General features: G+C 35.6%; 1 protein-coding gene across 10 annotated transcripts in view; it reads right to left on the reverse strand.

Annotated features, from left to right (window-relative positions):
• Positions 1-14,962, reverse strand: part of LOC147825418 (uncharacterized) — a 60,658-nt gene that overhangs the window by 43,953 nt on the left and 1,743 nt on the right. For 5 of the 10 annotated variants that reach the window (XM_087187041.1, XM_087187040.1, XM_087187036.1 and 2 more), the window contains one exon: positions 14,633-14,760. In XM_087187041.1, coding sequence (XP_087043167.1) covers positions 14,692-14,760 — 69 coding nt within the window. In that variant the 3' untranslated portion in view covers positions 14,633-14,691. Of the gene's footprint in view, positions 1-3,284; positions 3,458-7,361; positions 8,335-14,632; positions 14,761-14,962 lie in introns of those variants that run through there. The other 5 variants (XR_015441161.1, XM_087187034.1, XM_087187033.1 and 2 more) reach the window with 2 other exon arrangements.

Genomic DNA, 14,962 nt, shown 5'->3' on the forward strand with positions numbered 1-14,962 from the left:
ATCCCTCCTGCCTCTGCAGATGCTAGTGTCCTCTAAAACCCGGCCGGGGACAGAGCCAAACAGTGACCCCCAATCTCTGTGCAAGTCTCTGCATGACCCTTGAAGCGCACTTGCAGGTACAGACTCACAGCAGCACAGCCAGAGACAAGATTAGAAAGGAGAGTGGAGCTTTCATCTTCCATCTGCATCTCAGACACCAAAACACAGCACTGGTTCTGAAGGGTCACCTGGTTCAACTGCAGGAAGGGGCTGCACAAGTAAATGCCCTTCTCCTTGGTTTGTAGCCTATGGCAGACAGTCAACCTTCAGAGTAATCAGGGGAGAGAGAACTTCTTATGGACAAACAGAATTCAAAAATCCCATGGTTTCTCAGTCCCTGAAATTATTTGTGACACCAAGGACACAGTGGTTACTTACTGCTTTTCTAAATAACACTCAGCCTCTTACAAGGGCAATACATTTTACAGCTTGTACTCAGTATTATTTGGGGGATGGATTCATGTTGATAAAAGCTCTACAATTAAATGCTGAATTTTATTTCAATGAATGAATAATCCAGCAAAGTTTATTCATCTAGTCTTCTCTTGATGGACAATGCAAGCTATTTCCTTTTTCTTTTCCTTTTAAAGCATATACAGCAAACTTTTAAAATAGATCACTTAAGCAAATATGAAAGATCACCATAATAACCCCACCCCTTCACTTCCAATCAGAAGTATAAGAACTCTTCCAAAATAAATGAATGAGAAAGAAAAGAGATTCCAGAGAATAAATTGCTCCACGTGCCTATTTGAGGGATTGTAAACTCTGAGACATCAGGGAACCTTGATGGGCCGGAGGACCTCCCCAGAGTGCCTAGAAAGGGAGTAAAGGTGATTCTGCAGCCAAGAGTAGTAAAGACAGGATTGCTAGAGTAACAAAGAAGGGAGGGAACAAAGGACACTACTACCAGGAGTAGGATCATCTCTAGGAAACATTCTAAGACAGGAGAACTGGTTCTTTGGTAACAGGCATATGAACATACCCCTTTGTTTAAGCTCTTCAGAAATACAATTTTTAGAAACACAGAATAGTTTGGTTCAAAGTACTTTGTGACTCAACTTCTAGAGTTTTCTTAAGCTCCATCAAAAGAGTCGGTTCATCTGGAAAGTGGGTGCAGCCTTTGCTGACTGAATATTGAAAGGAGAAAGCAGCAAGAAGAGAGAAGCAGTGAGGAATACAGAATGAATGCGGAGAAATGGGTACAGGTGACAGGTACTGATTCCCAATGCCCATCAATAGGAATAACTGAGTAGTTGAAAAGTTACACTATTTTCATTTTCCCTTTTCTTCTACTGTTCTTTTTTTCTTTTCCATTATCATCATTTTTCTCTTTGTTTCAGTTTGGATATTTTCTAATTCCTTAACAGTACTCTGTTAATAGCCTGTCAAAGGAGTTCCTTGTCTTGTATACCTCATCAGTTGTCTTTTTATTTTAGCATGTCACTTGACCCTTTTTAGTTTTTATTTGTTATGGTTTGGATCAAAAGTGTCCCTCAAAAGGCTCATGTGTTCAGAGGTGGGAATTTTGGAGATAATTAGATGATGGAGACACTAAGATCATTAACACTGATGAGTGCACAGCTGAACGTGCTGTCAGGAGGTGGGGCCTGGTTAGAGGAAGAAGGTAATCCAGGAGCAACCCTGACAGGTTTATTCTCTTCTCTGACCTCTTCCTCTCTATTTGGCTCTTCCTTTCTCTCTCTCCTTCTTGGTAGTGATGAGGTGAGAAGCTTTCCTCCACCATGCTCTCCTGCCATGGAGCCAGCCAACCAGGGACTGAAACCACAAGCAAAATAAATCTCTTTTCTTTTAAGTCTGAAGCTTTGTAGGCTCTCAGAGGATCAATCACTTTGGCTGCCATATTAATAGGTTGAAAGGGGCAAAAGTAGAAGCAGAAACATAAGTCAGGAGCCAATTGCAAAGGGTAGCAGTAGAGAAAGAAGGATTCTGGCTACATAGGTAGAGTCAGAAGGACTTTCTAGAAGAGTAGATTGTAGAGAAAGGAGTCAAAGATAGTTCCAAGGCTGAGGAAAAGAAAGTATGAAATTGTTTGTTACTGAGATAGGAAACAAAAGAGAAATTTGATGGGAGGAAGACTGGAGTTCAATTCTGAACATGTTAAAAAGTTTGAGATGCATATTAGACATACAGATGGAGATGCTGACACTTCGTATATATGTCTAGAGTTCAGAGGAGAGGTCCAGGCCAGAAATAAAAGTGAAAGTCAACATGATAAAGATGGCATTAAAGTCAAGAGAGTAAATGAGATCATTAAGAGAAAGGAACATAGATTTAAAATATATAGATAAGGTCTAAGAATGGAACTCTAGGGCACACTAGTAACTAGTCAGGGAATTAAGAATCAACAAAGTCTAGAAAGAATAGAGAAGTATGAGGAAAGCCCTAGGGTGTGATATACTGGAGGCCAACCAAGAAGGTATTCCCACAAAAAGAGAATGATTAACCATGTCAGTACTGTACATATTTAATGATCAGACATCCAGTTTAGAATAAGTCTATCCATTTTGGAATAATTTTAATATTTTAACATCTATACTCATTAGGATGGATATTAGAGAAAAATTTTATTTATAATCAAGATCTATTTACCAAATACTGTGGTAGAATATTATAGGTACATATGCATGTACATGTATATATATGTTTTTAATTTTGTTTATTTTTCATCTAAAATAGAATTTCCTGAAAAACTATTCCAACAGTTATTAATAGATTTTATAACCAAAAGAGTCCTAGCTAAACATGAGTTTGGAAAAAGCTAATATGCATTACAAATACAAAAAAAGGTGACATTGTCCAAACTTACTTACTTCATTACAGAACCCTCTGACATACACAGTCTCTTTTAGTTGTGTCAGGTCTTCTGAGCTAACAGTACGGGAAGCACTGAGTTAAAAGCCCGGATGTATTTTTGTCCTCAATGCACGGCAAAATTTGTGTCAGCAAACAAGGTGGGGGATATTTTCTTTCTGCCACTTCAACAATTTTACTGAAAATATGATCTTTCTGCTTCTCCATAGCTTATGCCAGAAGGTATGATGACCTCTGCATTATTTTTACACTGATGGTTCTGTCTGTTCTTAGATTTTCTCCCATTACTTATCAAATGCCTGAAAGAAGAGATGCTGATTTCTTAAAAAAATGAACATGAAGTTCCAGCAACTAAATGTGTAGGGCCAATTCAATGAACACATTTGAAAGTTAGAACAATGTCTACTTACACATTAAATATAATACAGTATGAACCTTTAATCAGCAACATGTGACAATGGTTTTGGGAAAATGATTTTCTATTATGTGCAGAGTCCATTTTAATGGTCCTGTGGTAGTGTTATTGTATTTCCTCATATATTTTCCTTGAAATATGTGAAATTATATAGCTCTTCTTTCAACTCTGAAAAGTGGGGAAGGACAGCAAGAACAGATGATTAGACTTCAAAAATACTGTTTATCTCCATGTCAAAGATAAAAAGGAGCAAGGTGAAAAAAAAAAGAAGTCAAATAAGAGCTAGCATATTTTGACACTAGCACACCACTTAACTAAACATTTTCAGCTTTTGCCTCAAAATATCAGCTTTGTTCAGCTAGTACAGTAGAGTTTACTGAAAAGCCTATAGCCCATCTTCAAATCCTCTGCCTTATCACTGGCCCACAGGTATCACAGTTCTCAAACTCAGTTTCAAGTGAAAAAAATATATATATATAATAGAATTAGGAAAGTGTATATATTAGGAACAAACTGTATGTTTAATGTCCCATTTAGCTTTACCTGCACACATAAGATAGCTCAGTTTGGTTACTGCATGGGTGAAAGATTTCTTGAAGCCTAATTCACCTCCTTGTTCTCCTTCCTTCTCCCCAGTTCAGTTGTCAACTATATAAGGACCTGTGTCTAAGTTGCCAATTATCTACCTCTAAAGGAAGGAGGTGCAACTATTAGATTCTCAGACACCTCGTGATTAGAGTAGGAGAAACTAGAGTAATTAATGTGCTGATTAGAATCTCTGACAGCTGAGTTTCAAAAATATCCAGTTACTAAGTTTGAATCAACCTTGCAAATGTCCTAGACATGACATAAGCACAGGCTGGTAGCTGCGGCTGACATCTCTCAGATGGAGCAAAGCCTTTACAACCCACATACTGCGTACATTTTATACTCATAATGCATCTCTCAATACAGAATGGAGAGTAATTTCACTATTTCTTACAGCTAAATAGGTTTTCAGAGTTCTTGACCTAGTGCAACTCTAATGAGCCAAATTGACAACATGCCTTTTGCACACTGCAGGTCCTTCTGTACATTAACTTTATTATTTAATATTATTATATTATCTTTATTTTGTTTTCTTTACCTGTCTTCATCTCATTGAACTACAAAATTTTTAGAAGCCAATTCAAATATTTTTAGAACAAGGCAGGATATTAAATTTAAAGTCACCTTTACAAAATCATTTTGAAATATTAAACCCTTGTAATATGGGTTATAGGTCTCGCTGTTTCCAAATACGCACGTATGGGAGTAGATTTAATAAATATGTTCTAAGTGCCTACCACGTGTCAGTCACAATTCCTGGGAAAGGAAACACTGGTGAAGAGCATGTCAGTCAGTACTGAGTACACATAAAAATAAAGCAGAGAAGGGAACTAGGGATGCCACAGTTAGGTTACAATTTAAAATAAGATGGTCAGAAAGGGCCTCATTGAGAAGGTGACATATCATAACCCAAAGAGCATGAAGGTGAAGGCTTAAACCACACAGATACCTCAGACAAGAGAACTCTAGGAATGGGGAATATCAAACACAAAGGTCCTGAGGGAGAAGAAAGACTGGCATTTTGATGGCTAAGAGACCAGCATGGATGAGCCAGTCTGTTAAGATGACAGAGAAAGGGATAGCACGGGCAGATCTGGTAAGGCTGTGAGGGATGATTACTGGGACTCAGGCTGATCCTTGGAGCAAGAAACGAGGGTTGTAAACAAAGGAAATAAACAACCTAGAGAAACTGCAGTACTGAAATATCTGAATGAAGACTGGCAGCTGTGGGAAGAATTAGTTGACAAATATTTACTGAATCCCTACTATTTGCTAAGCATTTTCCTAAGCACTGGGCATATAATGATAGATAAAACACACACCGGTGCTTGTCCTCGTGAAGGTTTAGGCTGGTGGTAAGATTAACAAATAATTAGGCAAATAATTATAACTATGCTAGATAGAGGGGAAACTGGGTGATTTGCTAAAGAATGATAGGAAGGGAAGGTCCGATTTAGTTTGGGGTATGGCAAGGGGCTTCTTTGAAGAAATAGTATTTCAAATGAAATTAGTAGTATAAGTAGAATGAGTTAAGTGAAGAGGCTGGGAGGGACAAGACCATTCCAAACAGAGAGCATCTACAAAAACCCTGAAGAAAAAATAAATTGGCATCTTTAGGAAACTGGAAGGCCATTGAGGTTGAAACTTAGTGGACAGAGAAGAATGAATAAACATTTTCAGTTGAATTCTAAGAGCAATATCAAGAGTTTAGATCAGGGGACTAAAAAGATTAGAGTTGTATTTTTTAAAGATTATTCTAAAAGCAATGAAACTAAAGGAGGGAAAAGTAAATATACAACAATCAAGAGACAGCAGAAGTTCAGGGAAAGATGACAACAGAAAAAGGATAGAGAGATGGGAACAGAAAGAGAAAGATTTAAAGATGTTTAGGAGGAAAAGAATTCGATGACTGACTAGATTCATGAAGGTTGAGAAATAAGGTCAAGGATGGCTAATCAAATGACTTTTCTTGAACTTTTTCATAAGCAGATTCTACTTTCTATATGAAGAAGGAGTGGTAAATGTCAATGTGATGTTTTTGGTGTGTGTGTGGTAAGGAACATCTAAAAGCCAATCATATTTGGTAACGAGCATTTATGACATACACATAACAGCCTCAATTTGCACTATCTACGCAGTTTGTTCTGTCTCCACCAACCTAAGGTTGATCATGACCATTCAGGAAGAATGAAGCAGCTGAGTTCTACATTTTAAATCTTCTCATAAATATTCACATTGTTAGAAATATATATATATATATAATTATATACATACATAATTTTTAAGCAGAGAAAAATCAATTTTATAACCTATCACAGTTTAAATAAGTAATCCCATGGCACCAAATATAGCATCTTAGTACACTGAAGAAATAACAAATTATTTCCTCATCAATGAACTGGAATGTATAACCTTTTGAGGAAGAAGCCATTCTCTATTGCTCAGGAATATGATAAAAGTCACTTATTCCTAATCAATGATATCACCAAAGATGTAGAAAGCTATTTTTAAGGGGAAATGAACAAGCTAATGCCAGTGACTTATTTATCTTAAATCATTAAAGATAAATTTATTCAAAGAAAAAATGGCATTTTTCCTTTTAGAGATCATCAAATTCCTAATCATTTTAACTCTATTCTTTATTGCCTCTTTCTACCTAGTCCTCAAACAATGGCAAAACTAAGTAGGAATTTTTTTGTTTGCATAAGGCCAGAAAGGTAAAAGTTAAAAAAAAAAAAATTAAAAAGCAAAACATTTGACACAATCTTTCCAGGAGTAGAGGCTGAACCAATCACCTAAATGTTCAAAACAACCTGGCTGTAAGAAGAAATAGTATTATAGCCTATAGGATTTTTCTTTTCTATGAAATAAAAAAATTTCCCTTAAAGTGAAAGTCAAATATTGACTGTTAATTCCTTTGTCACAAAGAGTAGTATAAAATGAAAAGAAACACTGAGTCTCCTAAGAATCCAAATGCACAAAAAGGCATTAATACTAGAATTACACTTACAAAGAGCAACTTTGACTCACACAAAAAAAGGCACTTTAACCAGCTACGTACACATTAACGTGCACACACACACACACACACACACACACACACACACAAACTAATATTTATTTTTACTATGTGGGATGCATTGTAAAATATCTTGCTCTTTCTTTCATTTAAATAAAAGTGCTGGCTGCAGTGCAGTAAAGGAGTATGCAGACCATTAATATGCTACAACTCTTGGCTGCTCTGTCTAGAGCATAATCAATGCCAATTTGTAATTTTAAGGAAACACAGTTTTTTCTTTCTTAGAATTAGCCTATGATAGTATTCTAAGTATTCAGAGAAAAATTAAAAAAAAAAAATTAACATGGCCTCAGTTTCATGTATCCAGCCTGGACATGGTATGTGCTTTCACAGTGTGTTAAAATCACCCATTTTCCCAGGCCCAAGAGAAGAGGGAATGATTTGCAACTAGGTAACATGACCTGATGTCGGTATCACACATTTTATTAGTCTTTTTTACGTACTTTATTTCGTTTGATCCTCACAACAACCCTGTGAGGTAGGTGGGGAAAATATCAGGCTCACTTTGCAGATAATGAAATTCAGGCTCAGCTATCGTACAGCTAATAAGAGGTGGTGGTAGAGACAGAATAAGAACCATCTGCTTTTAGGCTGAAGATCTTTTCTAGAGGCCACATAATTTCTGAAAGTATAATTTCACCTCAAAAATATTTTTTTTTAAATGTATAAAAATATTTCTTAAACTAATGTATTAATATATAAATGTACCTGTTAATATATATTGATATATAAATATAAATTAATACATTAAACTATGTAACATTTTAGAAATTTTATTTATAAACGGGAATTCAACCCAGGGCCTTATGCATTCTAAACATACACTCTAATCGCAAATATTTTTAAAATTTAATCTTCATTTTTATATTACTGGTTCAACTTTTTCTTTTTTTCTTTTTTTTTTTTTTGGTACTGGGGATCGAACTCGGGTTCTTGAGCTTTCGAGGCAGACGCCAGAACCACTAAGCTAAATCCCCAGCTAGTTCAACTTTTTCTAGAAAATAACAAAAGACCTAATTCCAAACTTATCATACCAAGTTTATGCTTCTCTATCAATAAAAACTTAACAGCCACAGAATATATACTTTTTTGGAAGCACCGTGTCTTTAGGTACTGTCTAAAGAAACATAAGCAGTATGAAGGACCCCAGTGGGCAAGAAAATTGAAGAGAAGTCAGAGGAAGGGCTATTAAAACTGTATTAATGGATTTTATTCCCTTTCAGCTTTTGCCTTTTTAAGAGGGTTCAATGGAGAGCTTTAATGAAGATGACACTTGAAGCCTCTGAAGAAGATCTATGTCTTGATGAGGTTATTCACACTGAACTCTTGCATGCACAATGAGGGTGGGACATGGTCTTCAACATCTTGGTACTTGATGCTTGAAAAAAAAACACAAAAAAATTCCACTAGCAAGTCTAATAATTTTTTTTAAAAGGGGACGTTAAAAAGGTCCTTGCTCAATAATTAATCAGATTGCTAGATAGCATGCTAAAAGAATAGAAAGAAGAAAAAGGAAAAAGGTTTTAAAAGATATGCAAAATATATTCGCTGGCTCAGCTCTCTGATTAATATTCTTCACTACAAACTGCAACAGAATCTGAAGTTCTTACACAACCACTGAGCATCTGTAGTCAGAGAAAATGATGTAAGGGAAATTTCTTGAATCCCTGCTCACTCTCCGAGATATCTGATTGTCTTAAAGAGCTGAAAGCATGGCCAAAATGTTTGCTGGAAGACAGCATCAAATGAAGTAGATTTTGTGAAGCAAAGAAAGAAACTGAAGTAAGACTATTATGGTTGGAAGATATTTTTCTAAGCATGGAGAATAAAGTAGCAAAGCCTTCAAGCAGAAAAACAGACCACTTTGCAGGGGTTTATACAAAAAACATAGAGCAAAAGTATTGTAAACATGTACAAATATAATCGAAGAAAAGTTACATCCATTTACAGCCTATGTCTCCCAGTGGATGTTCTGTTGTATCCCTCCTTCTTACCTCTTGTTAGAATTTTTTATTTCAATGACTTAATTTTGTGCTCATTGTAACTGTTTCTTTTTACTTTATGTGCTCCTGTAAACTTTCCTTTTTTTCCAAGAAACTGATGAGCTCTTAAAAATTAATAATAGCAGTTAATAGTATTTGCTGAGTCTTTCATTGCGCCAGGCACTGCTCTAAGTACTTTGTGCAGATTAATTCATTTCATCTTCACCATGAATTAGATACTATTATCCTTAATTTTCTCAGATGAAGAAACTGAGGCACAGAGAAATTTTAAAATTCAGATAATTATCTAGCTAATAAAAAGTAGAGTCAGGAATCAAACTCAGGCCTTCTTGCTACAGCTACAACCACTGCATTAGAAAACTGGTTTCAACAAAACAAAATTTACCAGTACTCAGCCATTTGCTTTAATCAGCCATGCCACAATCTTTCCTTGCATATGGTGATGAAAAAGTGCAACGACTAATTAAATACCCCAAGAGTAGTAAGGCACAGTTTTAGTAGTCACCACTCAGAAGTGATACACTGCAGGAACGTCAAAGCAGTTTAAAATACAAAGCATGACATTAAAATATTAACAGTGATAGAGAATTATAAGTGACTTTACTCCCTTTTTTGCTTAGCTCCCACCCTAGGATTGAACTCAGGGCCTCTCACATGCTAAGCACTCCCTCTACCTCTAAGATATACACCAGCTCCAGGTATTATTTCCTGTATCCTCATTTTGTGAAGTTGACATGAATTACTTGTGTAACTCTTTGAAAAGTGTTTAAGCATGCCATCACCATTATTAGCATTAAAATATATATATTAAACTTACCCTAAAATTATTAGGTAAGTTTGTTTTTGCTCCATTTAAAGAGCAAAAAAGTTCAGTGAAGAGTAAGTTTATGGAAATGAAATATCGAAGAAAATAGCTACTATTTATCTAGGCAATTTTTCTAGCTACTATTTATCTTCCCTAATATAATAATTGGAATAGCTAGTAAATACTGGAACCCAAAATCAGAGCTGCTACAGTACTCTCAGGTCTGCTTTTCCTACTACAATGCAGCCTCTCCAAATGCCAAAATAGTGGCATATCTTTTTTTTTTCCCCATTACTGGGAATCAAACTCTGGACCTTGCACTTGCCAGGTAGGTATGGTAACACTGAGCTACATTCCTGGCCTATTAATATCTTTTGTTATTAAGTACATGAAAGAAATTTTTCTAAAATTCAGGTATTCTTCCTTGTCTTCTTCTATAGAAAATACTAAACATAAATTATTTACATTCAGTCAGGGTTATCATTTTGGATCTCTATTGTTGTTTTCATATAACCAAAAGGGCATGGGTTGCTACAATTTTAAAATTAGCTGGTCTGCTTTATGACTTTTTTCCTTTCCGTCCTGTTGATGTGCCTGCCTCTAATGAGTGGCTGAACCAATCACAATTTCTTGCTTTTAATATCGTGGAGAGTTAGATACCAGTTAATTAGGCTTGTTAGAACTATGTCTAAGAAAAAAAAAAGTACATAAATCAAACAAGGATATGAGAAAAGCAACTGGATTTTGTGTCTTATACTTTGGGTGCACAGGTTATTTTTAAGTTTATATTCTGATTATGGCTGAAGTGAGGTTAGTGGGTAAGTGACCAGTGGCTAAGCTGGCTGTTGCTACTTAAATATAGGAATAGTCGAATGCAAACACATCTCCGATAAATCAGTTTATTACACTACAAAAATGTTTTAGAAGTTGAAAGAAGCCTTCAGAATAATCTAGTACACTTTGCCATACAGTGAGAAATCCTCTCCTACAACATTCATGATGTTCAAACTTTGCTCATGAAAAACTAATGATCCAGAGCTCAGTCTCTCACCACCACCTGCTCCACCATTGACAAGCTCTAGGCTTTCTCCAATTCACAATTAATTTTGGATTAAACAGAGAAAAATGTACTGGCTATGGAATTTCCCCAACATTCCTAAAATCTTCTATTTTCTGGAAAAAAAAAAGTTCTAGTCCCCTCAGTCTAGATTATCAGAGTTATCCCTTTTTTTAATCAAGAAATTAATTAAAACAGTTCTCATATTCTTCAAGGATATCTAGTAACAAAATCAGTTTTTGTATATTGTATATTAATGCTTTATAGGTTAATGGGGTCTATTTAATCTTACTCTTGGTTATACATAATCAGAATGGTAGGAAAGGCTCTGGACCTAGTTCAATTAAAGTTGAAAAGCAATGAAATTTTAAGCCCTCTCCCCAAATATACATATATATCTGCAAACAGATTTTTAGATACCCTCAGCTGTAACTGTTTATGTTGCTAGATTTTCATTTTCTCATTCTCAGGGTTTTCTGCCTTCCTGCCACTTGGACCCTGTGAATGATCTACTCCCAAAACCATGAATTAGCCCCTGACAGACCTAGTTCTGAGGCCTTAAAATGCTGACTTTTTTCTTTACATTGCACTAACTACATAACATCCCATCTGGAATTTTTGGTTTTCCAGGAAATTATATATATAAATGTAATATAATGTATCATATATCTATGTGTATGCACATATACACCTACAGGCATATTCCTCAATTCTATGTTCTCTACATGTCTGTTTTACATTCATGTTAATTCCCTTAATAGATGTCATCTTTAACATATTCTAGAATCTTGATTTAGGAAAACAATCTACACTTGGACTCAACTCATTGCTAGCCATTCTCTTAGCAAGAATAGAGTCCCATGGTAGGCATTCTTCTCAATGATTTCCCCTTTGTGGCCACAGTGATTAAGTCCTTAAGAAACAAAGTATCATTTAACACAGAGATGACTCTATGTGAAATATTTTGCTAAAATATGGTATGAAGCATACATGCCTGTAGAGGCTGAGGGAGGAGGATCACTTGAGCCCAGGAGTTTGAGACTAACCTGAGCAACACAGTGAAATCTCATTTCAAAAAAATAAAATAATGGCCAGGGTTGGAGGTAGCTCAGTGGTAAAGCACTTGCATAGCAGGCACAAGGCCCTGTGTTCAATGTCCAACACTATAAAAATAAATACTTGACATAACCTGTTTTATTCTATTAAACATGACTCAGCCTCTATTTTAGTGACCATCATCATGATTTTATAAAATACACAACTGGTAATATAGAGGTATGTCTCTTACATACCCTATTCTCAACCAAGTTTCACATAAAATCCCCTTATCAATTAAACTAAGATTGTAGTTTTGTATTTCTTGTATAATTAATTTTACTACTACTATTATTCAAAATGCCCCACAATAAATATATGAGAAGATAAAAATACTTAGAGAAGTAAAAGTCACCATTTCTGCTGAGTTCAAGCAGATAATCCACCAATTCAAAGTAATAGAGAATGAGATTATCGATGTATATCTCTCTAAATTATCTTTCTAGTTTACTGATTTTATTAACAGAGAACAAGTCATTCTTTGAAATGCCTTAAGCCAATTCTAAACATCAAGAACAATGTCAAATAGTAACTGCAAGACTTGTTTAAAGAACATAGAACCCAGGGGCTTGGGATGTAGTTCAGTGGTAGAGTGCCTGCTTAGCTTATTCAGGGGCCTGGGATTGATCTCCAGCACCACAAAAGAAAGATGGAAGGAAAGAAGGTGGAGGGGGAGGAAGAGAGAAAGAAAGGGAGGGGGCGGGAGGAGGAAAGGGTATAGAGTACCTAAGTAGCAATTCAAATAAAACAAAGTCCATCCCACTTAGTAAAACTGAGATGCTCAAAAGAACCTGCCAAAGCAATACAAACCTAGCTTGCAAACAAAGGTAATAACCATCACATCACGTGGTCAGGTCAGCAACATTCTATACACTGAACACGAGTACTGAATTTGGCAGCACTAATGACAAGGTTTAAAACCTATTAGAATATTACCAAACCTTTCTTGAGCTCTGTGTAACCTCACCCTTCAAATACAGTGTAACCTCACTCTTCAATAGTGCAAATAATTTTAAGGTCAGAAAGTCATAAGGAATATTCATTAAATTATCCTAACACCTGAGTGTTTCTTAGTATTATGAAAATAAAACATGCTCATAGTAAAAAATTCAATCCACTAGAAAGAGTATACACTAAAAATACAAGTAGACGAGACCTCTAGTTTCATTCTCCAAGGAATTCTGTCTATAGTTCCTTATATAGGTTTGAAGAAATTTTATATGTAAGTAGTAAATATATGCTTCTTAAAAACATACTATCATATGGTTTTGTATTGTTTTTCTCAGTTAACAATGTATCTTAGAGATTTTTTCCATATCTGCATTATTGGATTCACTTCATTCTAAGAGCTGTAAAGTATTACATTACATGAAGGAATTTATTTTTTGGTTTTTTTGTTTTTGTTTTTGTACTGGAGATCGAACTCGGGGCCTTGTGCTTGCGAGGCAGGCGGTGGAACCACTGAGGTCAATCCCCAGCCCTGAAGGCATTTATTTAACCAGACCTCTGTTCAAGCATGTGTAGATTATTTCTAGTTTTTTTTTAATGTCAAATAATATTGTACCAAATATCTTCCTATGCAAATTTTGTGTGCAAATGCAAATAGATGTGAAAGATGAATTCCTAGAAGAACGACCTTCTATTAGAATTAAACAAATTCTAAACAAGAAGCCAGAGTATCTACAAAAGAGACCAGAAAAACATTTACGAGTTAAATGCTCAGTGACTAAAAGGTGTCAAACATCACAAAGTTAAGGTTTTAAAAATTAACAAACTGCTGAATTAGGAAAAGCGACAGAGAGACAAGCAGAAACAAGAGAGACAAACTTTACTACCTGAACAGAAAGTTTTATAAAAAGGGCTGATGAATCACCTAAGAAATGCAGGAAGAAAGGAAAGATAGAAAGGAGGAAGGAGTGGGAAAAATGGAAAGAAAATAGCAATCAGGCCTGGTGGCAAATGCCTGTAATCCCAACTTTCAAAAAATAAAAAAGTACATCATGTTTTGATGTAGTTCAATCCCCAGTACCAGAAGGAGGCAGAGGAAGACAAGTAGGAGGAGGACAAAGAGAAAGAGGAGTAGGTGTAGGAATAAAAGCCAGGTGTGGTGGTGCATGCCTATAATCCCAGCACTCAGGAGGCTGAGGCAGGAGGAGTTTGAGGCCTGCCTGGGCTACTCAGTGAGACTTTGTCTCAAAAAGAAACTGGAAAAAAAAGGGCGGGAGGGAAGGAGAAGGAGAAGGAATAAATAAGGCAAGATGAAGAAATAAAGAAAAAAACCACTTTGGGGTCTCTTTTCTTGCTTAAACCTAAGGCACAAAATATAATTAATCAATAGATCCAGAATATATACTGTTACATACCCAAACTTGGATGCTACATGATTTAAATGACGTGAGGCCTAATTTTTACAAGGCATCAACAGATTTATTTTTCTGAGGATATAAAGTATTGAAAGGGGCTCTCCCTAAAAGGAAAGCAGAACAATAAACTTCCAGGAACAATAAACCCTGTCAATCTCTTGAATACATGATCAATTTGACAAAGAAATAGTAACAATTGTCTCATATATACAAAACAAATCTCTTTGGTAGGTCCTGATTAAAACATGAAGAAATTTAGTCTTATATTTTTCAGTTACAGTTTTGGAATTTCCTTTGCCCATCCAAGGCTATTCTAACATTTCACCTAACATAAAACACAGTCAACAACTTACCTCTCCCAAAGTGCTAGGATTTGAGGGCCACACTACAAACTGATTCATGGTTTTGTCCATTAATGGTTTGTGGGTTTCTTTACATGAAGTCCATGTTGGAGTCCATAGATTGCAGAGCTCTGTAAAAACTGAAAATCTCAAGAATGTCAATGTGCATACCTAAGTTACCACTTGGAAAACAATTCATTATGAGCAACAGTTATACTCTAGATGTGTTAAATTTAGTGGATGTGACATTAAACAGTAGATTGAGGTGGCAAAATTAGACTAAGACAATAACAACCTAGAGGACTGCAAAACATTATTTTTAATAGTATGTATATAAACATG

The sequence above is a fragment of the Heterocephalus glaber genome, unplaced genomic scaffold (genome assembly GCF_053883595.1).
Source record: "Heterocephalus glaber isolate CG9 unplaced genomic scaffold, H.glaber_assembly_v1.0 deba00001504, whole genome shotgun sequence".
Lineage (NCBI taxonomy): Eukaryota > Metazoa > Chordata > Mammalia > Rodentia > Bathyergidae > Heterocephalus > Heterocephalus glaber.